Source organism: Lipophrys pholis (genome assembly GCF_963383615.2).
Source record: "Lipophrys pholis genome assembly, chromosome: 3".
NCBI lineage: Eukaryota > Metazoa > Chordata > Actinopteri > Blenniiformes > Blenniidae > Lipophrys > Lipophrys pholis.
This window is the reverse complement of record NC_137627.1, coordinates 6,061,529-6,083,852: the sequence shown is the minus strand read 5'-3', so window position 1 is coordinate 6,083,852 and position 22,324 is coordinate 6,061,529. Positions and strand designations below refer to the sequence as shown.

At 43.7% G+C, this 22,324-nt stretch overlaps 1 protein-coding gene across 1 annotated transcript in view; it reads right to left on the bottom strand.

Moving 5' to 3' along the window:
• Positions 1 to 22,324, bottom strand: part of fat3a (FAT atypical cadherin 3a) — a gene marked incomplete at its 5' end in the record, with an annotated part of 118,373 nt that overhangs the window by 5,283 nt on the left and 90,766 nt on the right. Inside the window, 12 exons of the mRNA XM_080459568.1 lie at positions 2,299 to 2,334; positions 2,831 to 2,890; positions 4,507 to 4,620; positions 5,811 to 6,520; positions 8,541 to 8,694; positions 10,376 to 10,622; positions 10,848 to 11,090; positions 12,059 to 12,213; positions 12,295 to 12,429; positions 15,630 to 16,431; positions 16,584 to 16,781; positions 17,830 to 17,973. Coding sequence (XP_080315694.1) covers positions 2,299 to 2,334; positions 2,831 to 2,890; positions 4,507 to 4,620; positions 5,811 to 6,520; positions 8,541 to 8,694; positions 10,376 to 10,622; positions 10,848 to 11,090; positions 12,059 to 12,213; positions 12,295 to 12,429; positions 15,630 to 16,431; positions 16,584 to 16,781; positions 17,830 to 17,973 — 2,998 coding nt within the window. The remainder of the gene's footprint in view (positions 1 to 2,298; positions 2,335 to 2,830; positions 2,891 to 4,506; positions 4,621 to 5,810; positions 6,521 to 8,540; positions 8,695 to 10,375; positions 10,623 to 10,847; positions 11,091 to 12,058; positions 12,214 to 12,294; positions 12,430 to 15,629; positions 16,432 to 16,583; positions 16,782 to 17,829; positions 17,974 to 22,324) is intronic.

Here is a 22,324-nt window from a genome sequence, read left to right as displayed (position 1 = left end):
AATGTCGCCATGTGAAAGCAAAACTATTCTGAAACGTGAACGTGGCCTCAGTGTGGCTTTTCTAATGTCATGGTCATGAAATAGCCACACCAGAGGAAGGAGTTTATATGAATAGTGCAGCAAGTGCCACCTGGAACTTATGGATCCGTTGTATGTGTGACTGGAGGTTTCACTTATTTCTGCTTTAATTGGTCATTGTTGCTACTGAAACCTGAAACAACTGACTTTTTTTTTTTTTTAATCGTGATGGAATAGCCTGACACTTCTTATAATGATCAGATTTTTTGCTTGTCCAAGGACGGAAAAAAAAGACAACAGTAACCACATTTGTACTGGCAAATCAGTAAATTTTGACGCGTTCTCTAAATTGCAGCACCAGCCACAGGCTACGCTTACCTTGCATGGGTGGGTTTCATTAATATTTTGCTCCGGTCAGTGGTCTTCTGACGCGCCACAAAAGACGATGACATACGTTTTGCTGACCAAGAGGACAATCTACTGCAAACTGCAGTTAAAGTCAACTGAAGGCAGATTTCACTTAAAACAGCCAAAAATGGTGAGTGGAGTTCAAACAAAAGCGATGCCAAACAAAAACAAACGGCAAAAGTAGAAACAATTTCCATGCTTCGGAGCAAGAACACAAACCATGGGGGGACTGAGGCTGCGAACACGTCGTCACGCAACCGCTGGTGCAGTCGGTGGGGGGAGGGTGGGGGGAGGGGTGATGGCTGCCCTGGCCTGATAAATCAGCACAGCACAAAACAAGCCGTTGGGTAACAGGGGTTACAAAGTTCTGACGAGGGAGGGAGGGAGATGAGAGGAGAGCTGTCCAGTGAAAGTATGGTGCGAGGAATGCACAAGAGTAGAGGGACAGGAGGAAGTAGCAGCAGGTAGACCAAATAATGTACAAGGTACAAATATCTTTCAATCAAGAAAATGTAAAAAAAACAAACAAAAAAAAAACCTGTCTTTGCTTCCAAAGACTGAATTCTCCTTCTATCACTAGTTACCGACTGAACTATTTGTTTCAGGGCTGTAGGAGCAGAAAGTATATTTATTCAACTATACGACACTGTGTATTATTGGAACTTGGGGGGAAACCACTGGAGTCCACATCTGGATGTTTAGGAAAGATGAGTGTGGGTCCCACTGGATATTCTAACTTTTTGATATTAATAAATAAGCAATGTGTTTAATTAGGAAAGTAGAACTCAGACTTTCATTTCATCAACACATCAGTTACACAATCCTGGTGTAGCACGTCGGTGACGGTAACTTTACATGAACCCTCCACTAAACCTCCATCTCTTAGAGAGTGTCTGCTGGATCCATGTCAATATTTGCAAACTTTTCAAAAAACGTTGCAACGTTTTTCTTTGGATAGTGACACGTAAACTAGTTTTATGATATAAAAAAAAAAAAAGACAAAAATTTGTTCTTTGTTTCTTCCCAAGTTGTTCATCATCTCCTGGGTGCTCTCGTTCACATGCACTGCTGCGTGAGAACTGTGAAACTGGAGTACATGAGACACGCAATGAGCCTGAAAAGTGTCAGAATCAATTCTGTGCGGTGCCGCAGGGCAAACTTACGAGTCACTTCTGACTTTGGCCTTGTATGCGGTTACACACTTTGTTTTACAGACGACGCACGACACACTGCGGATCGGAAAGCTTTAAAAGTGGCGTCATTTTCAGTAGTGAATGTTTGGTTTTGTGACATTTTCATCATGTATACTCTACAACGAAAACTGTTAAAGTTGAAATTTAAAGGTTATTATGGCACTATTTTACTGGGCCGGCCAACTGAATATGAAATTGGTCTGTATGTGGCCCCCCCCCCCTGAACTAAAATGTGTTAGACACCCCGCCATCTATAATACATGCAAATCAATTTGTTGGTAGCGCTGCGAAAAAAGGTGTTTAAATCTGATCTGCACTGAATCGAAATTGAATTGACATATTTTGTTCTGTGCAACTTGGGCAACATAATCAAATCAAATCAACTGAATTTTGAAAGAAAAATGAAAAAAAAAAGAGACACTGCATCTCCCCCCCAAAAAAAGGACAAATCTAAATTATTAAAATAAAGAAGCACTGAAATACTGTAGATATAAATCTCTTTCAATGGTAATATGTTGCAAAGTAACACTTAATATAAATATAATATTCAAAAATCTTCTTATTGCACATCAGAAGTAATTTTCAGGTGTTATTTTGTCTACTTGCTGCAGATAAGTGGAGGGAGGAATGAAACAGGCAGGTAGGAGGGGAGTGGAGGAGAGCTGAGGGGAGTAATCACCTCGATTGTAGGTTTGACCTTGGTCCATAACTGAAACTGTCCGATGGAAGAATGAGAAAACAAACAAAGATGCATTTTGCATTGATTTCGCTTTACACCATCCGTCAGCTGTTTTGTTTTCCAATAAATATCATATAGATTCTCTTCGGTGAGACTGTAGTCATACAAATTTGTGCTCAAAAGCTCACTTCCAGTTAACGACTCTGCACATGTGCTGATTCTGCCGCCACCAATTAACAAGTGTTCAGGTTATTGCACCGTACAGAGAAACACTCCATGAAGGACTACAACAGGAGGGAGGAATTAATCTGCTCAGGTGACGTCGGTCTGTTAAAGGCTCTCATGATAACCTGGAAGTGAGCCGTCACGACTAACCACTGACTGTGAGGAAGGATTAGACAAGAGAGAACAAGTCTCGTTATGCAGAGCCGAAGATACATCTCCCAGTAGAGATAGAGCAATGAAAGGACTGACGTAGGCGAGGGAGTGGAAGCGTGAGGGAAAGAGACACAGAGTGGATGAGACATGGTACCTTCACTTTCGATTGTGTCGACTGCATCATTGACCAGTCGAATGACGGTCACTATGGAGGCTTGTGGAGGGAAAAAAGGAGCAGATAAGTTTTGAAAAAAGTAAAAAAAAAAAAAAAAGTAAAAAAACAGGCATTAACTGTGAAAAAAATGCTCATCCTGGTGTTGCCCCCCCCCCTCACACCTGCGGCATTACAACTGCCCCACTGTCTGCAGAGAGGACTTCCTGCTGTGACATTGGCCTTTAAAGGGGAGTTTGCACACAAATCTGGACATAAATGTCTAGTTTAGATACAACAAAGCTATAAACAAGCAAAGGTAATGCTCTTAAATAAAGAAAATGAACTTCACAAATACAAAACAAGCCAGATGAGAACAAAATACAGTAAAATAAAAAACGAAAACAAAACAAAAGCACTGCTTCTTTTTTTTGTCATTTTAGTGCAGAGACATTGCCCGATCAGACTTTAACAAGTGCACAAATGACAACATTGACGGTGAAATAAAATGGCCGCATGAAATAACCGATGATTTGCAACACAGAAGCTGGCGGCCGCGAGTCGTGACCGCTCTGCAACGGAAAAAACGGTGATGCTCAAAAGACTGCAAACAAAATCCACAGAGTGCAGGTGGGAGGCAATGAGAATGAAACGTAACGATAACACACACACACACATACACAGACTCTGCACACAGGCCACGACCACCAATAAACACCACACTGTGAAGCTGCCGAAAACCCATCAACCTCTACGAGATGCGTTCCATGAATTTGTTGCGAGGGCCATGAGAGGGGCTGCATTGTGAGGAAAAAGTTGGTGAACCCATGGGAATGCATTGCTGCACACAGAATATAGTTCGTTCTGGTTCAGGCCACCCTGGACCAATCCATACCCCTTTACCTGAACGGGAATTTCAATCCTTTTCTCTCTTTCTATCCCCAAACCCCAACCAGAACAGTCTCTTCCTCTGAGACTGGGTCTGCAGAAAGTCTCCAGTCTCCAAGTCTGCTTCTCTTAAAAGATGCCAACGATTCATACGCGGGGGGGTGTCACATTTTTTTAAAGTCTTAAAAATTGGTGAGTCAGCAGTTCATTCATTTATGGCACAAAACTATCAAGTTTAAATGTGTACATTAAAAGTATATCATTTGTTTAAAAATATGAATTTTTTTTAAACCACTGCAGGAAAAAATGCAAATGTGTACATTAAATCTTTAATGTTGAAAAGATATGTTGGCCTGGAAATCTTGATTTATTGCAACTTTGTTAATGTTAAGCTGAAAGGGACAAACTAATCACTTTTTATTTAGAAAGCACCAAATACAACAGTCGCCCTCAAGGCACAAAAATCTAACTATAGTGGAAAGGCAAACGCGCCTCTCTTCACCGGACGTAACCTTTGCAGAACCAGTCAGAGGAAGAGACGTTCTGATTTTTCACTTGGGACCTTTTAGGAGGTAAATGTTGCAGAAATGCATCCGACTAATTCACCAACAAACCGTCACAAATGTAAAAACCCAAATCTGACAGCGAAGTCTGGCTTTGCATGGACATCGAGTGAGCAGCATCTTTCAGAGAACAGTAAGACGCCATTAAGGTATGATAAACTAACCCAGTTTTACAATCTAAATCATTAGAGATCTTGAGTATTCAGTGCTGTGGTGGGCGGGTCTTACCGTTGTCATCACAGGAGTCGGACTGGAAGGAGCTCAGTGATTGGACCTCTGAGTTACTGCCTTTGTTGCTCCCTGAGAAACACGTGACTTCTTCGCCCATGTCAACCATCTTGCCTGAAGAGACAAATGAGGGGGGTCAGGAAGGGTGGACGAAAAGTGGAGGAGTTAAACAGAACACTGCAGTGTGATGGTACATATGAGCCCAGAAGAAACCCAGTAAATCAAATATCCTCTGCAGTCAGATCAGGGCTGATCTTGTCCTGATCCTGTAAGGAATATTGACTCTTTTCAACATTTATGAGTCAGGGTACAGCAAAAAACAACAACACCGCACTATCGACTTAAAACCTGGTTTTATTTGCACATTCAGTATCTATCAGGACAGCAGTGGCCTCAGGGCCAGAGCAGTAGGTTTGGGTTTGGAGGCACAATTCCCTGGATGCTTGACTGCGACAGTCCATTGCACCTAGTATGTATACTTCATGTTAACTCTGAATAGGAGGGGTTCGATGCAGAGAAATAACTTCCCCACGGGGATCAATAACGTCTGCTTTCTATTATCCCAAGACAGTAAAGTACCAGCAATGTGTCTGACTGCAACACATAATTCATGGGAATCTGTCTGGATTAATAATCTCTTCAGTTGCTCCTTGAGGCCTTGTACCAGATGGTTGTTGGTTGAAATACAGTCACCCTTTCAAGTTCATGGAGTGCAGTTTGATCCCGCAATAGTCAAAATATCCTTGACCAACATACTATCCACGTGAATAGATTACTCTACTTTGCTGTTGACCAGGCAAATGTCCACTTTTGGTCCCCGACCCACCGGTTGAGAGTCATTGCTCATCTGTGTTGCACTTTGGCCTCGTTCACGCCACAAAGTTTCAGGTGAAAACGTACCCTTTTGTGTTTTCGTTTCAGAAACGAAAGTTTTGTGGGACTAGAAGCACAGTTGTGTGCTGAAAGTGAGAATGAACATACACAGACAGAAAGTACACCTTGAACATGTGAAATAAGTAATTCTGGAAGGAAAAGATCCTTAGGAAGAATGGTCAGCCAAATGATAAAGTGGAACTGTCACAAGAAAGCTCATCATGTTAAAGGAAAAATGAATGTCTTGGAAAGCTTTTTGTCAAAGTTAACACCTAAAGGTTGTGTTGTTTTGTCTCAATTGTTGCTTGGGTCACATGTGCACATTCTTAGCAGGAATCAGGGCGTTTCAATCCAAATATCACAACTGCAGCACAACAAAACGGCAAAAACACTGTGAGCCATGTATCTATTACTTGAGGTGTCATACTCACCCTCATCGCTGTCCCACGGGCTTTTGCGTATGGAGTCGCAGTCGGAGCGACAGGGTGACACTGGGGGGAGGTTGGGGGCCACGCTGCACACCACCACCCCCCTCCTGGTGGTTCCTGACAGGATCCTGGGTGACTCCGGGTGAAAGGTACTCATCTCGGTGTGCTCCACGTTCCGCCCGTCTGCCATCTTCTCCAGCGTGGACCGCGGGTCCCCCTGGAAGCAGGGCGTGTACGCCATGGGCCTCACCGGGACTTGTGGCGGCCCCATCATCCCACCTCCCATGATGGTGGGCCCCAGACCTGGCTCCGAGTAGAGATTGAGAGGGTCTCCCGGCGTGCAGTGCAGAGTCTTGAACTGGACTCCGTTGGCCTTGTTGAGGAGCGCGGCGGTGGCCGGGTCCTGAACCAGCGACAGGTTGTTCCGGGAGTAGTTCTTCTGGAAAACTTTTTTGCGGAACGCAATGAAGAGGATGATGAGGACGACGATGACGAAGAGGACCACCGCAATTCCGATCAGCTCCTCCTTGCCGACCATGGCGTGGCCGGCCTGCATGTCGGGGACGACGACGGGCCGCAGGCTGCAGCGCTGGCCCACAAAGCCCGCCGTGCAGTTGCAGTAGAAGGAGCCGTGGGTGTTGACGCAGACGCCGCCGTTCTCACACTCGCCGTCCGGATTGCTGCGGTCACACTCGTTCACATCTTCCTCACACCTGCAGGGTGGAGAAATGGAGATAGAAGAATTCCGAAAACACAATATGGGTAAGCCTGAACTTCTCTTTAGTGTCACTGAAACAGTTTTAAACTTTATAGTGTTCATTTTAGTTCGGGGGTCACAAACAGCCCAGTTCCATCTGGAGTGGGACGGACTGGTAAAATAGAACCATAACACCCTTTAAATTTAAACTTTTAAGTTTTTCTTTGTTGTGACATAGTGTACATAATGAAAATTGTCTATATTTTCACAAAACAGAACAATCTCACCATTTAACCAATCTTAGCGATACCTTGTTGTACTACTACTACTACTGTCTACTTGTTGTTTTTACATGTTTTGACAAACTCACCCTGACAGCATGGCCTCGAGGCTGATGCTGGGGTAGTTCGGTAGTTGGTGTTAATGCTCACGTCACCATATCTCAGCTCATGTCTCAGTGTACAACTCAGTTTTTAAATGTTCTATCTGATTGCCATGAGCACAGCAAAATATAAACCAACAAGAGCAGGTGGTACACCTTCTCCTCATCATATATCTGTAATCACTTGTAAATACCTGTAAAAACTGTGCCGGCAGCGTGTTATATGCACTCCATATTGACCCGGTGTGCCTGTTATGGAGTTTCAGTAGGAAAATAACTTCAGTGGAGGCTGCAGTGGCCACCAGACCAGAGGTGATCCAAAATTAACGGGGAGCGGTGTAAAAGGAGCCAGCGGCACAATAACCCCTTTCTGTGTTGCACCGGTCTCCAAGCGATCAGTGTAAGAAGGCCGTGGGGGATGAGCAGCGAGTGTGGGCCCAGTCCTGGTGTTTGATAACACCATGAATGGTGTGGAAAGGTAGCTATTACAGAAAAATCCTAAAGTTGTTCCTCATAGACTTGTCAAAAGTTTCCATTCTGCTGACAGACGCTAAACACTGACAGATTTATCAGGAAGAGTTCGCTGCGTTTGTGGCAATCTCAATATTACTGTGGCGGTGTCTTGCCCCAGACTGTTGGGAATAAAGGATTGTTCAACACTGAAATAACAGTCGCATTTACTAAAGGTTTGCATGTGTAGTAATACATGCAGACAGCACAGATGTGGAAACATGTGGAAACTGTAATACTGACTGGGAGTTTGACAGACATGCGAAATAACACACATTATCAATTTAGTGCATGAATATGTAATATCAGGCATGTAACCAGAGCACAGAAGATACTGGGAGGAGGACATGCTGATAGATTAGTTTACCACACAGTGTGATCTACAACACCCAAAAGCTATTATGTTATTTATGACAGTATGTATTTAACATATTTTATTTTCTCACTCGGTCCCAACACAACAATTTCCCTCTCTATATGTTTTTCTTCTAAGCTTTTGCCATCTTTTTCTTCACAACTCTGGTTGTTTTGTCTCACAGTGTTGAAATTTGTGACAGATCGTTTCCCATGCTTTTTTTTTTCAGCCAAATTAGGATTTCTCAATGTAACTCTCCAGTTTTTAATTTGTGCTTGCGGGCACTCAGCTCTTCACCCAGACTCTCCATGGTGGAGGCAAAAAAACAAAACAAAAACCTAATTAACCCCTAGTTTATATCAGTATGCATGCAATCAAGCTTTCTTCTTTTCAGTTCCTAATAAGTCGGCCCTTATATTTGCGTGGTACTCATACTGAAGTGCAATTTTGTTGAAATCCTGTCAGGTTTTATGTCTGATCGAAAATAGTTCTCAAAACTATGGATGTGCTGATACCACTTTTCAAAGGATGAGTACGAGTAATATCCTTTAGCTACTTGCCGAGACCGAGTACAAATATGAGTACTTATTAAATGCTATAGAGACTAATTCTTAGTCTATAAGCAAATAACTTAAACAATGGTTGAATTACACTACCGGAGATACTTTGAAAAGACAAACAAGCCACTTCGGGATGTGAAAAACCTGTCCAGACAAAAGCAGAGCTGACTGTGGTAGTAAAAGACAACCGGTGGCAGGGATGACAGGCGGTGTTCGAACTGGAACTCACGTCAGACCCCTGAAACCTCTCCTGCAGCTGCAGAGGAAGGCGTTGCCGATGGGTTTGCACACGCCGCTGTTCTGACACGGGTTGGGAACGCACGCCGTTATCTCCATCTCACAGCGCGCGCCGGTGTACTGCGGGTTGCAACTACAGGAGAAGCCTGGCAGACAGGCGAGTAGATAGAGACAAGGGGGGGGGGGGGGGGGGGACCTCATTAGAAATGCAGAGCAATGAGTCTAGTGTTTAGAGTTGCACTGCCAAAACACACACACAGTCACACAAGTGCCATGGAAAGCAAGACATCTGGAAAAAAAATAAATAAAGGAATAAATTTGCGTGCAGACCAGCTAAAAATGACAAACACCAATGTGAAAGAAAATCCTGTTGAATTTGCATTTTTATTGTGTGTGTGCACAATACATCAGAGACAAGCATTAACCTTTCCTCGCCGCTGTGTAAATGACAACAGTGTGCTGCGACTATTCCCTGGGTGCTTTTTGCTCATTACAGAGTAAGTGAGGAACATGTGGCATGTGGGAAGCCTTTACGGCGGTGTGCAGCGAGGCCTGCCGGTACAGTGGCCGCACAGCAAACACTTCACTCAGCCGAGGACTCCCAGTGCCGACACTGCGGCCGGTGGGTTTACTTTACACTGCGTGAGAAATCGCGGCTCTGCCTCGCAGCAGCCGAAGACTCGGTCCTGATTGTTAGTGATAGGTGAGTCAGAGCTTCAGAGCGGCTTGAAATTCATCTGAAGTCGCGGCCCAATTAACTCGACCTTGAATATGCTTGACATAATGTATCCTATAGCCGCATGTGGCAAAATATTCTGGGTAAATCCAAAGTTTGACAAAGTTATGCGCATTAAGAGAATAAGTTCTTTGATTACAGGGGCATTAACCCGTTGAGTCACATAATTAAATCACAATAAAGTACATGCACTCCTAATATTATCACTGTTTGAAATCCATCAGAATCAGAGGTTCGTGATTAGGTTCCTGTAACATGTTGAGGGGGTGTAGTGAGTCAATCTGCAACACTAGTAAATGAAAGCAGTCACAACAATGGTGACTTGCTACATAAAAAGCTAAATGTTAAAGCTCATGTTACAGTAATTCAGCACAAAGAACTGAAGGTTTTAATCGATGACATCTGATAATTCCAATCTTGACTTGGCAATCCATTTTTAAAATTGATTAGAATATATGACAGAGCATCTTTAAAGAACAACTTTGTTACAGAAAGATCGATTTGTGTCGAGGCAGCGTTGGATCAAAAGTCAAGACTGAAATCTGAAGCTGACCATTCTTTTGTTAACAGGGCCGATGCACCAGGAGATAAAGAATCATTTACATTAACAGATGCAAGTGGTACAAGTTTAAGCTTTCCAAACAGAGTTGCAGATGACTCTTGGAATATGACATCATTCTTGAAAATGTTTAGATTTTTTTTCTATTAAGTCGAGATGGACAATGAGACACTTATCCTTAAAAAATAAAATCCCTCATTCCTTTAATTTCATCTTGTATGGAAACAGCTTCATCTACTTTATTGCATTCATTGACATTATTGGTAATATCATTGAAACGACTAGCATCCTGTATTTGAAACTGATAAGTGATACTCAAATAATCCAAATAGCTCAATGTAGTCTGATATTATGACCAAATATAACTTTATCAAAATGATTAGAGAAATAATTAAAATCTTATCTGTTGACCAACTTAGTTTGAACCTGCTTTAGCCCTTACGACATGACATTAATTTGGATTACAGCAAAAATGGATGGACCCTCATAACAGACCTTTTGTTTTGCAGTGGTTGCCTGTCTCTGTACTCACCACCGGAGGGCAGGCTGGTACAGGTGGCCCCGTTGCGGCAGGGCTGCTGCAGGCAGGCGTCAGGGTAGAGGATGCAGCCGAGCTTCAGCTCCGTCAGTCCCACCACCTCGGCGTACCGCGAGCGTTTGTTCTGCAGCGGCAGCTCGTTGTTGTTCAGCGTGACCGAGTCCAGGCAGCCCTGGAAGCCCCCGAGCACCCGCGGGTCCTTCTGGGAGTCCATGAGGCTGCGGGAGTTGGGAGGCTGCACCTGACAGGGGGAACATTGGGAGGTCATGTGTGAGGACTTGAACTGTCTTCAATGCTCTTCTTACATTTTCGGATAACAGTTCAAAGCAGGTGGTCACAAATAAGGCCCGTGGGCCAAACCTGGGCCGCAAAACGCTCTAATCCGGCTCGCCAATGGAAAACCTTGAATGTGCCCCGATACTGTTTTCAATACAACTATAACTTGTCGTCACTCTAATAGACTGACCAGTGCTCCAAAGTAGATGGTCCTGTCCGGAGCGAGCGGCTGCATCAGGGACGGCCCGCGCCGTCGCTCCACGTAGCTGTCGTCCAGCGCCAGGCTGCTGAAGTTGCGATTGAGCTCCAGCGCCACCGTGTGCCAGCTGCCGTCATTGATGCGACGCCCGGAGATGCCCAACATGTCGGGTCCGTCGCCGCCTCCGTCACCGAGGCCACAGGCCAGCTGGAACCACAGCTTTCCCTCCTCCAGCTGACCACCACACACACACACAGACACACAAAAGCTTCAGTATTGCATGGTGAATGTATTTTTGGTATTCAACACAAACAAACCAAAATTATGTCTCTTGTCATAAAATGTCTAAACGACTAGATTGCTTAATTGGTGGTTTCATCAAACAGACCGACAATTAAGCTTTTTTTTTCATAGCTGAGTTTCATAATTCGAAGTTTTGAATTGCAGCAGTACAGCATCTCCGTGTTGATAATCATTGTGAAGCATCGAATAATAAATCTGTAATCCATATTTTTTTTTTTTAAGTTGTGCGGTATGACACTGCCTCCATGTATGGGTAACTTATCGGTGGCGTGTGATATGAAAAGTCCAAAACGACTGAACCCACATCCAAGGATTTTTTTCATCCCATTCAGGAGGATGGATATGTCAGGATTTACCACCGGGGGGCGCTCAGGACATTTCGATTTTTCTTTGATGAAGCCGCAGTATTCTGGAACACTCTCTCTAAACATCAAGTACATTAAAATAATTTTAACAACCCGACAATAACAATAACCTAAACTTTTAAGGTGATATAACTTAAAATGGGCAGAAATCATTGCTCCTCTTTAAGTTTCATTCTTAACTTCCCTCAGCTTGTTTGTCCATTCAAGCATTTTGCTTCAGAAAGCACAGAAACTCTCTGATGTCCTTTGTGATCAAGCGCTGATCTAATTACCCCTCGTGACTGTCTCCACCAGCACCTGTGAGTGTGTGTGTGTAATTGTGTTAACCATGAAATGTGTTTACGCATCACAGCGCGGAGACCCGTCCTCCCTGCTGACACTAAACACCTCCCACTACTACGGATTCATAAATTGGAAGGTCAAGACTTAATCTGAAATTACAAAGGGTCAATTCAGTCTTTGACACACGAGGTCTAAAAATAGCGAGATGTCTTAAAAATACAAGTGTGTGTGTATGTGTGTGTCTGTGTGTACCTTGAGCATGGTGCAGGGCTCGGTGTGCGTGTACATGATGATTCCTCGGCTCTGCAGCGTCCTGATCCTCAGACTGAGCTTCAGTCCGCTCTGCAGCTGCTCCGACAGCCTGTACTTGATGTAGCTGTTCCCCGAGAAGCTCAGAGACGAGTGACCTGCGCCCACAGTGACAGCACGTTACACACCGCTGTCCGTCCCCGGAGCAACTCAGGACTTCTTTTCACCGAAACACTGACCTGCACACTCTCCCAGCTTGCCCGGTGGACACTGACAGGCGTAGCGCCCTCTAGAGGCCTCCACGGACACACACTGCATGTCTGCCGGACACGGCTGGTCCTCACACTGCTCTGACAGGACGGCACAGCTGGCATCTGTACGTACGGGGGACACAAAGGAAACATCCTGTCAAAAGGAACATGAACTGACAGCAAGAGGGCCTCAAAAAAGAAAGAAAGAAAGAAAAAAGAAAGAAAGAAAGAAAGAAAGAAAGAAAAACTGCAAAGACGGGAAACATAATATACAAAACACATCTGGCACTAAAATATATCTATATTTAAAAATTGCAGTACATCTTGAAATCAGTGCACACAAACATCATAAAAATGAGGAATAAAATCAGGGCAGCCTAGTTTAAGAGAACCAAATATAAGATTTCTAATGTATGCATGTGGTATTCATTATAAAACCTTTATGACTGCAGAAAGCAGAATGCAGAAACCACTTTGGGACTAACTCAGTGCATATGTCACATTTGAGTAAGGCTGTCACATTTTCTAGCAGTGCCTTACTCTATGCAAATAAATAAATCTGTATGCGATTCACCATTTTGAAAAATGTTTTTTTTTTTAGATAAATTAAAAATGTTACAGTCGACATCCAGCCGAAACGCTGAAAACGATGGAGTTGGCATGCCAGGCCACAAGATGGCGATGTATGCCTGTCGTAATGGAACAACAAACGCGTTCCTTCAGTGAATAATACGCTATAAACTTTAACAATGGCAAGTCCACGGGCTTTCGTATGTACAGATGACGTAGCTGGAGTACTATTCCAGGTGACTCTCAACTATAAAACTACCAAGTTCCAGGAGAATATGAACTGGGAGTCATGACACTCTAGGGCCCGCCATTGTTGTTATTGCCAATCTCCTTGAGCATGTACAGAAAACTATTTACTATGGCCACGTTACTGTAGCAGCGTTTTCCGAAAAGTTGCGTTTTCCACCAAATTACATGGAGAGCATTTTTGAAAAGTTCCACCTCATATAGAAGATAGATGGATGAAAGTATGGTCATTACGATCCATAAACCATGAAAAAAAAAGTCAGATTTTTACTGTCAAAATTAAATGCATCTTTAAATAAAGCTATTTGACCTGTTACACAAAATCTTATTTTCTAATTACCATTTATCTTCATCGATTTTACTTAATTTCTAGTTTTAAAATGTGTGTTTTAAATTCTTTCTGTTTTAAACTTAACTTGTTGTCGTTTAAAAAAAAAAAAAAAAAAAAGAAGAGAAGAATCGGGAGAAAAAGCCACAAATCAGAGCCTGCATGCGCAGTATGGATGAAAGCATTGAGCGGTACCCTTTTATTCACTGAATTGCAGCGTTTTGTTCAGTGCCGGAGTATAAAATTGAGCTGTCTGTTCAAACATTTGAGAAAAACATTTGTCGTTCTAAAGAGCTCGCTGAACTTGAGTGTGACACTGTAATATGATGCTACTGCGGCAACAAGTCGGTGTGTAAAGTGCATTCACACAATCATCTGTAAGTGGTTTTATTGTAAAGTGGCGGTGTTGAGCAGCCATGGCAAAGTCAGACGAGGCGGGGAAAAAAGAGCAAAGCGGCGCAGCGTTGAGACGCCAAGTGCACAGAAGTCGCCAACACTGTGTTGACTGATAAAACCTCCGGCGTGACCGTCGGCACAACAACTGTACAGGAAGGTTCATGGCCGGAGGTTTCCATGGCAGAGCGGCCTCATGCACGATTCAATGCGGAGCGTTAGGATCGAGCGGTGTAGAACAAGCCCCCGCCGGACTCTGGAGCTCTGTGGAGGGGAGTAATGAATCCTCCTGATGAATCTGGGCGAGACGAACGCCAGGAGAACTTCACCTGCCTGACTGCACTGTGTGCACCGTAGCGTTCGTTAGAGCACCGGCTCTCCGGGGCTGGCGTCGGCCTATTAGTTCCACCGCAGGTAAATCTTAATGCTTCGGCTTATCGAGGCATTTTGGACAAATCTTTGGCTCTGACTTTGTGGGAACAGTTTGGGAGAGCTGAATGGCACTCTGCTTTTCTGTGATAGACAAAAGACATACATTCGAAGCTAATTGCCGATTCCTGGAATTAGCTTCGGAACTGTACTAAGGATGGATGGATGGATGGATGGTGTGGAGGTGCAAGGCTTTCTTATCCAACATACATCAGAAATTCTTTGTTCTCATGAGCTAATATTCCCTAAACACACCTCACAACCACACGCAAAGCACTTCAAGAAGATGATCTTAACCTTATATTATCATCTTGTGATTCTGTGGATCTCAAACATGGCACAGTAATGCAACCGTGATGTACAAAGTCAAGTAATGAAACACTTTTCAAAGAAATCGGCCAAATAGAGGAAAGAATGACGGTTTCAGAAAGTACAGCTCAGTAATGAAGTGTCATCTTTTGCAACTCTTGATTTTATGAGGTGCTATGCCCATTGTAACGTACACCTTCAAAGTAAAACTTCAGAGAAACAGTGCAGTCCAGTCACTAAAAGAGTTTAATACTCTGAGCTGTTTTCTGAACTGCAGAACAGAAGTTGTTAAAGATCCTCCTGAAGTCCGAATTCTGAGTTTGAAGTTAGAGTTCAGTTTTCAACATGGCTGGGTGTGACATGTCCTCTTCTCTTGCCCTTAAGTTACATCAGCTGTGAGTGGGCCTAGTTTCTACTTTTCATATATTTCAATAACATGTGGGTCTGCAGTTCCCACCAGCTGCATTTTAGATTTGGAACCGTTCTTAACTGATTGTCGTCTTTGTGGAGGTTTTTTTTGCTTGTTCATTATTAAAATTGCAATATTTAGATTTTTGCAGATCACGAATGAATTGTGCAGGGGTGTCAATCATAAAGATCGTGGGCCAAAACCGTTGTTCAGGAGGCTCCAATCTGACCCACTGAACCAATGTTACATTTTTAAAGGAAATATAGATTTTTAAACAAATGTCTGCAGAGTTGTGGACATAAAACAACACTGAGACCTGAGCTGAGATGTCGGTGATGCCGCCATGAAAGATAGCGACTTCATTGCTGTCAAACTAGCCTCAAAGCCATGCTGTCTGCTTGTGTAAATAAATTTGCAATATTTTGCAGCATTAATCATATTTGAAAATTGTAAAATAGTAGAATTTTTGCACTATTTCTATGACTCATGCAGACATACATTCTGGGAACAAATGTAGATACATCAAGATTGTTTTCTGACTGTAATCAATCAGAATACTAGAAAATGTTTTTTGTTTTTTTTCAAAGACTGGGATCAGGCTAAAAGTGAGGAGAAACCCTCTGGAGGTCTGTGACTCACCGTTGCATGTGCAGCGTGACGTCCGGTGGAAGCGTGGGGACACAAAGCTGACCCGTGGCGTGCTGTACGTAGCCAGGTTGTGCGAATCCAAGACGATGCTCTGTTCACACTGAGCACCGCGACACTCCAGCCCGGAGCAGTTCTTATCCAGTATGGCCGACACCCGGAGTACCTCCTCCAGCTTCCGCCGGGACGCACTCAGTTTCTGGGTGAGGTAGGCCGCTTTGTAATACCCGCCCCCGGCCGTTTCCACGGTGACCAGCATGTCCAGCTGTTGCGTGCCGCCGACTGGCTGGAGACTGAGCAGGTGCAGGGTGTCCTGCTGCTGTGATGCTGCCGCCTGCCTCAGCACCTTCAAGACGCTCTTCAGGTGCAACGCCACGAAGTCCTGCGGCGCCACACTCTCGAATCGGACCGTCACCGCCTCTCGCAGCATCTCTGGGGTCGCCTGCTCCACGTGCACGCTCACAGGCACGGGCACGGCGAAGCGGCCATCGCTCACGCTGGCGTTCAGGGAGTACCTGCCTGCATCCAAACCACCCAGGGCGATGATCTTTCCATCGCGGGGGCTGATCTTGAAGAGGCTGCGCTGGGCCGGGGGGGCATGTCCAAAGGTCAGTGCATCGTAGGGGTCAGCATCGGTGGCATGGAGTTGACCAATCACACCGCCAGGAAACTCGTCCTCCATAGTCACGATGTGAATTTCCAACGGCAGCGCCACCGGCCGATGCAGGCTCTCCTCAATCACCCGGACTGTGAGCATGGAGGTGGAGGAGAGACGCGGCTTCCCAGAGTCGGTCACCTAAAGAGAATTCATTAGATCGCCGATTGTGGCAGCAGGTCTCACAAAAGAAGCCAACCATTACATCTTCTAATTGTGATCACCGATCTAAACTTCTTCTTACATTATAGATCAAGTTCAACATCAACAACGAGACGGCAGTTTAACTGTACCTGTATCTGAACGACATATTCAGTTGCCAGGTCTCTTCTAAAAACCTGATTAGCAACCAGCGTCCCGTCCTTCTCCAGCAGGAACTCGCCGCCTTCGTTCCCCAGCAGAATGCGAAAGTCAAAGGGCGGGCCGTTGTGGGAGGAGTCCTGATCGATGACTGACAGCTGCAGGATGCTGGTGCCGATCGGCTTGTTTTCCTGGTGTGGGAAAGGCCAAATAATGAGTCATTACCACCGTTAATAGCTCAGCCGATGACAGGACTTAAAGGCAGTGTAAATGGCCCTCTGGAGGTCCGTGGAAGCTTGTCTGGAAACCTGCAGCCATGTTTTAGCAGTCCCTCCGAGAGCAGTTAGCATCCATATGCATGATGAGCGAAGAGTCCCAAAGGGTTCATATCGTAAAAGACAGATGAACAACCACGCATGCATCTGGTACTGTCAGGGCTTTCTTCTTGTTAAAAGAGAGTTTCTTCTCTCCACTGTCACCCGGTACTACTCGGGGGGGAATTGTTGAATTTCTCTCCATAATAGAGTCAGGTCTTGACCTGACAGAGGCCAGAATAGAAAGAGGATTTACTGTGGCTCTTGTAGGCGGACAGATACTGTAAGTTGTCCAAGGAAATACAAGATTTAGACTCAACCATTCAGGCTTTTGTGCACAATCTGTGTCGGGTAACCTTGATTCTAGAGATATTACAAGGTTTTTGCTGTTTCTTTCTTCAAAATGCAAAAGAACTGTGAAAATCCATGAGATAAAGTATTGTAACGATTCAAGAAGTTGTATTTGTATTTTAAATGTGCAACAGAGTCATGTTAAAAAAACAAAAAATGTTGAGACAGGTAAAAATGCTGGAACAATTGTTCAAGAAAAATAGGAATAAAAAGAGTTGGTCACTCAGAGAATGGTTTCATCAGACTACGTTGAGATGAGTCAGAAATGAAGACTTGAACATATCCACCGACAGTATTGGATACCCTTGATTTTTGAGCTCTCAGACCACACGAAATGGAAGCAGGCAGGGTTGTGCATCATTGCATAGACTCAGAGATACTTCAAAACAATCTATTGCCTGCAGATCCAAAAAATAACTAAACTTGACTAAAACTCAACCATGAAAAAGAAGAACCAGGTACAAACAAGAAGGAGGAAGAAATGATGAATTATCATTTAATTGGGTAAACAAATACATGACCTTCTCATCATTGTGTTTCACTGCCTGCAACATGAGTAAATCATCAAGCGTACCTGTATGACTGTCGTCAGATTGGCTGGGGAGAAAGTGGGTGGGTTATCGTTGATGTCGGAAATGTCCATGTTGACCATCACGGTGGAAGACATGGGTGGGATTCCACTATCCAGAGCTCTAATGGCCAGTGAGTAGCTGGGAACCTTAGAAAGACAGACACAGGGGAAGATATAAAAACCACAAAAAAGAAAACACAATATGTTTTGGATGAGGTGTCAGTGATGGCATCCAGATGTGGAGCCAGATTAGATGAAAGAAGAGCAGTCTGCATTCGATTTAGGCTGAATGAACAGGTAGCAACCATTACCCGGGGGCCGTCGTTTTGGGGGGGGGGGGGGGTCAGTTAATGTGAGTGTGTGTAGGTTGACAAGTTGATGACATCCTCCAACAGTGTTATTCTGGATGCGAGGAAATGGAAGGTTTTCATCTGAAGAATAGAAGTAAAGGACAAGTGCTATTATAACCAGATCCTCAAATGAAGGTTTTCCACATTCTTTTCTTAGAGCTTACTCTTGTATGAAAATGCAACAATGGGCCGAGAACCATCGATCAAAGTTTGTCATTGAAACACTGATGACAAGACAATGAAGTTGAAATGCTGTTCGAGGCGACTCTCAACTATAAAACTACTAAGTCCCATGAGAATATAAACTGGGAGTCATGTAACTCTGGAGGCCGCCATTGTTGTTATTGTCCATCTACACGCAGAAGAAATAGTTGCTGTGGTCATGGTGTGCATGCGCAGTAACAGCGTATCTACATGGAGACAGAGTAGCAGCATTTTCAAAACGTTCTGTTTTTCAGTGGATCCGAGCACCGGACACCCAACACACAATAACAGTTTTACGTTTTTCCGTTGTTGAGTAAACAAGAGAAGACAAAGCACTTTTAGGCCTAAGGCTCCGAAGTGAAAATACCTGAGAGCAATAATAAAGTCCCACCAATGTATCCTTGAAGCTATTTCCATCTAAAAGACTACCAGTCTTTCATGTACAAACAAAACAAATATGTTCGCCTTGTTTGTAGACATCATTTTTAATACATAGTAAAAGAGTGTGTCAAGCTAAAACTTGTGATGGCCTACCATTTCTATTTCACTTAAACAACCGAGTGATCCACAGAGTGAAAGACTATTACTAATTAAAATCCAAATTAGATTCAGATTCCAAGTGAGAGCACTGATAATGATGCGATTTAGTTTCAACTTTGAGGTTTATAAAGAGAAGTGAAAATGACTACATTTAAATCAGAGAGTTCCATTTTTTGTTCAGGGTCAACATTCAGCCCAAACTCTTCTCAAGTGGGCCGGACTGGGAAATAGTGCAGAAATGTTTCACACCCCTGCTGTAGGGGAAATATTTAAGTGTTTTGCATATTCATCCACCACTTTTTTGATATTATCTGATATTGCCCTTACAGTAGTTTGATGGTTTCAACCCCCTTCACGGCATTTCCATGGGATTCTCCAGCTCAGCAAACTGCAGCTTTGGAACAGATTTCATCTAAGAGCTCTTGTTCATGTGATGCGGAGCTGAATCAAAGACTACAAGTTGTCCTGTCCTTGAGGCAACAAACTCCCAAACAGAGCACTTCTACCAACCCCCCAATGTTCAAAGCACATTAATCTGAAAGACCTGCCTTGTATAACTGACAAACTGCTGCTTGGCTCTGATGTTCTGTTTTTTGGAGCAAAGCCTTTTTCTTGGCATGCCTCCCATGCAGGGTCAATTTTGCTTTCATTGCTTTTAAAATGCACTTATATTGCATTTAAGGCATCGGATCTGATGGATGTTGCTTCAGCTGTTCTGATCTATGGCTTCCTGACGTTTTATGAGTGAAGAATACACATCTCAAGTCAAAAACTATTGAGTCATCTCTTTGTAATTGAAACAGTGGCAGCTTGTGAGAGAAGGACTCGGGTGATGCATGGACATGTTTGTTACTTCGCCACACCAACTGCTGAGGAATGATAATGGCTTGTTTTATTCAAGTAACAGGACTACTGACGAGCTGGCTGACAGTGCGAGCCTCAGTAAAAGTAGTGATAATTGACGGCTGCTCTTAAACCTATGGTGAACTCGCCAGGAAACCATGGGAGATGAGAAAAGGGGAGAAGGCTGCTAATATCTCATAAGCAAACAAACACCACCAAAAGCATGTAGCTTTGATTTAAGTTCGGTAGGTGACAGTCAGGCTCTCCAATTGTATCAGATTGCATCCATTGTCCAGTTTAGTGTCTCAACAAGCTGGAGCCAGTCCCAGGCAACTATGGGCGAAGGCAGGGAACACCCTGGACAGGGCGCCAAACCACCACAAGAGAAACACAGAGAAGTGTGAAAAACACGGACAGAAAAGTCATCAAGTAATCTCACACGTATGTTTTTGCACTATGGGAGGAATTCAGGGTGCTTGGACCATGGATCTTGAGCCTACAGGATTCTCACAACGAGCCAAGAAATCTTGTTACAGGAATGAAATGTTGCACCAAGAAAAACTGCCTTACTTTTTGTCTGGAGTTTCTATAAAACATTCATGAACGATACATTCTTAAGGGAAGAATGAAGGCGCAGATGTCATTATTGATTTTGGTTGGAAATGGTGCCACATTTGTGTGATGCTCAGCAGAGCAAAACAGCAACTTCTGTTTATTTTGGTGTCAAATATTCAGTAAACTTAAAAAAATGCAAGGTAATGTAGGTAATTTAACTATTTATTTATTGATCAAATGGGAGCCATTGCAGATGCCGATGCAGAATCTGATCTTGAAATCTCTTTGCATTGATTGGTTTGGGATGGAGCAGTTTTTGGCACCAAAAGCAAGATGGTTCCTTGCCTGAAAGTGGTGAGAGTTTTTTTTTTTCCTTCTCTGTCTGTTTGGGCTCCTCTCCAGGACACCAACTTTCTCTCACAAGCCAAAGTCATGCTGAGTCATATGAATTCAAATTGTCCATTGATGTGAAATTGTGTGCGATTCCCAGGCAGCCTGGGTGGACGCCGCATTTTGCCCAATATCAGCTCGGATTGGTTCTAGACCCGGTGACTCTTTGTTGGATAGCGTGCATAAAGAAGATGAACACATGTTCTGAAAAAGCTTACATGCAGAGATGATTTATTAAGCAGAAAACAGTTGTTTTTGCTTTGACACATTTCATCCATCACACTTCCATCTTCTCTGAGACACTGTCGAACTGAAACTCGGAACTGACACTTTTTGTGTTTGTTTACAGCATTTAAAGTGAATCAAACAAACAGAGTAATCATCTTGACACTTAGCCTCCGCCGGTCTCTATGTTGTTGAAGTGAGGCGTCATCGTGTCAAGATCTAAACAGCTCAATGAGACTCGAGAACAAATGATGAAGACGCCTTTAAGAATGATGAAGGATTCAACACGATTTCCCCAGGAGGTTCAGCTCAAGTGTTTGATGCAAAGAAAGTCTCAGGGGAGAATCTGTGTGTTGCTCTAATAACCCTATATGTGAGCGTAATCAAGAATAGTTTGCATCAATTATATCTGCGTTGAGAGGTATGGAAGAGAAAATACTTTTTTATTCAAGAAGAACAATTAATTAGGTCATAATAAGGGTCAAATTTGTGAATAGTGTGCCCGACAAATCCTTCGCCTTTTGAGGGTACCTCTTAATGGCAAATTACCTTTAATCCCGAAAATCATTTGAACAATGTTTGTTCCGTTAGACAAAGTCAGACGGCATTTATGACGGCCCAAATCAGGAAAGAAAAACTATTTTTTGCACTCGAATGCACATTCAAAAGAGGCCGATGCATATCAGGTCCAAGCGCTATTAAAAAACACATTAATCAAATACGGTTAATGATTGCAATTCTTCAGACATTTTGTGAAATGTCAAACAAAAGAGCTCCGAATAGCAGATAAAACGCTACTTGATTGGTTTGGGGTCTTTGATCCGTGCAAACTGTGCTCAGTATGCCGAGTTGAAAGAGGATCAAAGTTTTCATATTATTGAACAAACCGAGCGTTAATGTGTTGCCGTCTGAAGGGGAGTTAACGATGTTTCAGCTCTCTCTCCCTCTCCCTCACACGCACACATACAGTTCTTTGCTACCCGGGCATCCTGCAGTCTTCCCTCGCCCAGCTGCAGGATGTTCTCTTCTCTTTCTCTGTATTTCTTTATATTAAAGAGCTAATGAAGCAAACTGGGGCGAAACGCAGAACTCAACACTATCCCACTGCACGAGACGTGGAAAAAAAGATAAACCTTAGTAGTAAACAACTATGACCTGCTTAGCAAAGAGAGAGAGAGAGAGAGAGAGAGAGAGAGAGAGAGAGAGAGAGAGAGAGAGAGAGAGAGAGAGAGAGAGAATAGAAGAACCAGAGAGCATATGCAAACAAACAAACACATGGCTAAAAATGTACCAACAAGTGGACAGACCTATCACCTTAGCACACGCACGCACGGACACACGCACGCACGCACGCACACACACACACAAACACACACACCCATACGCACACA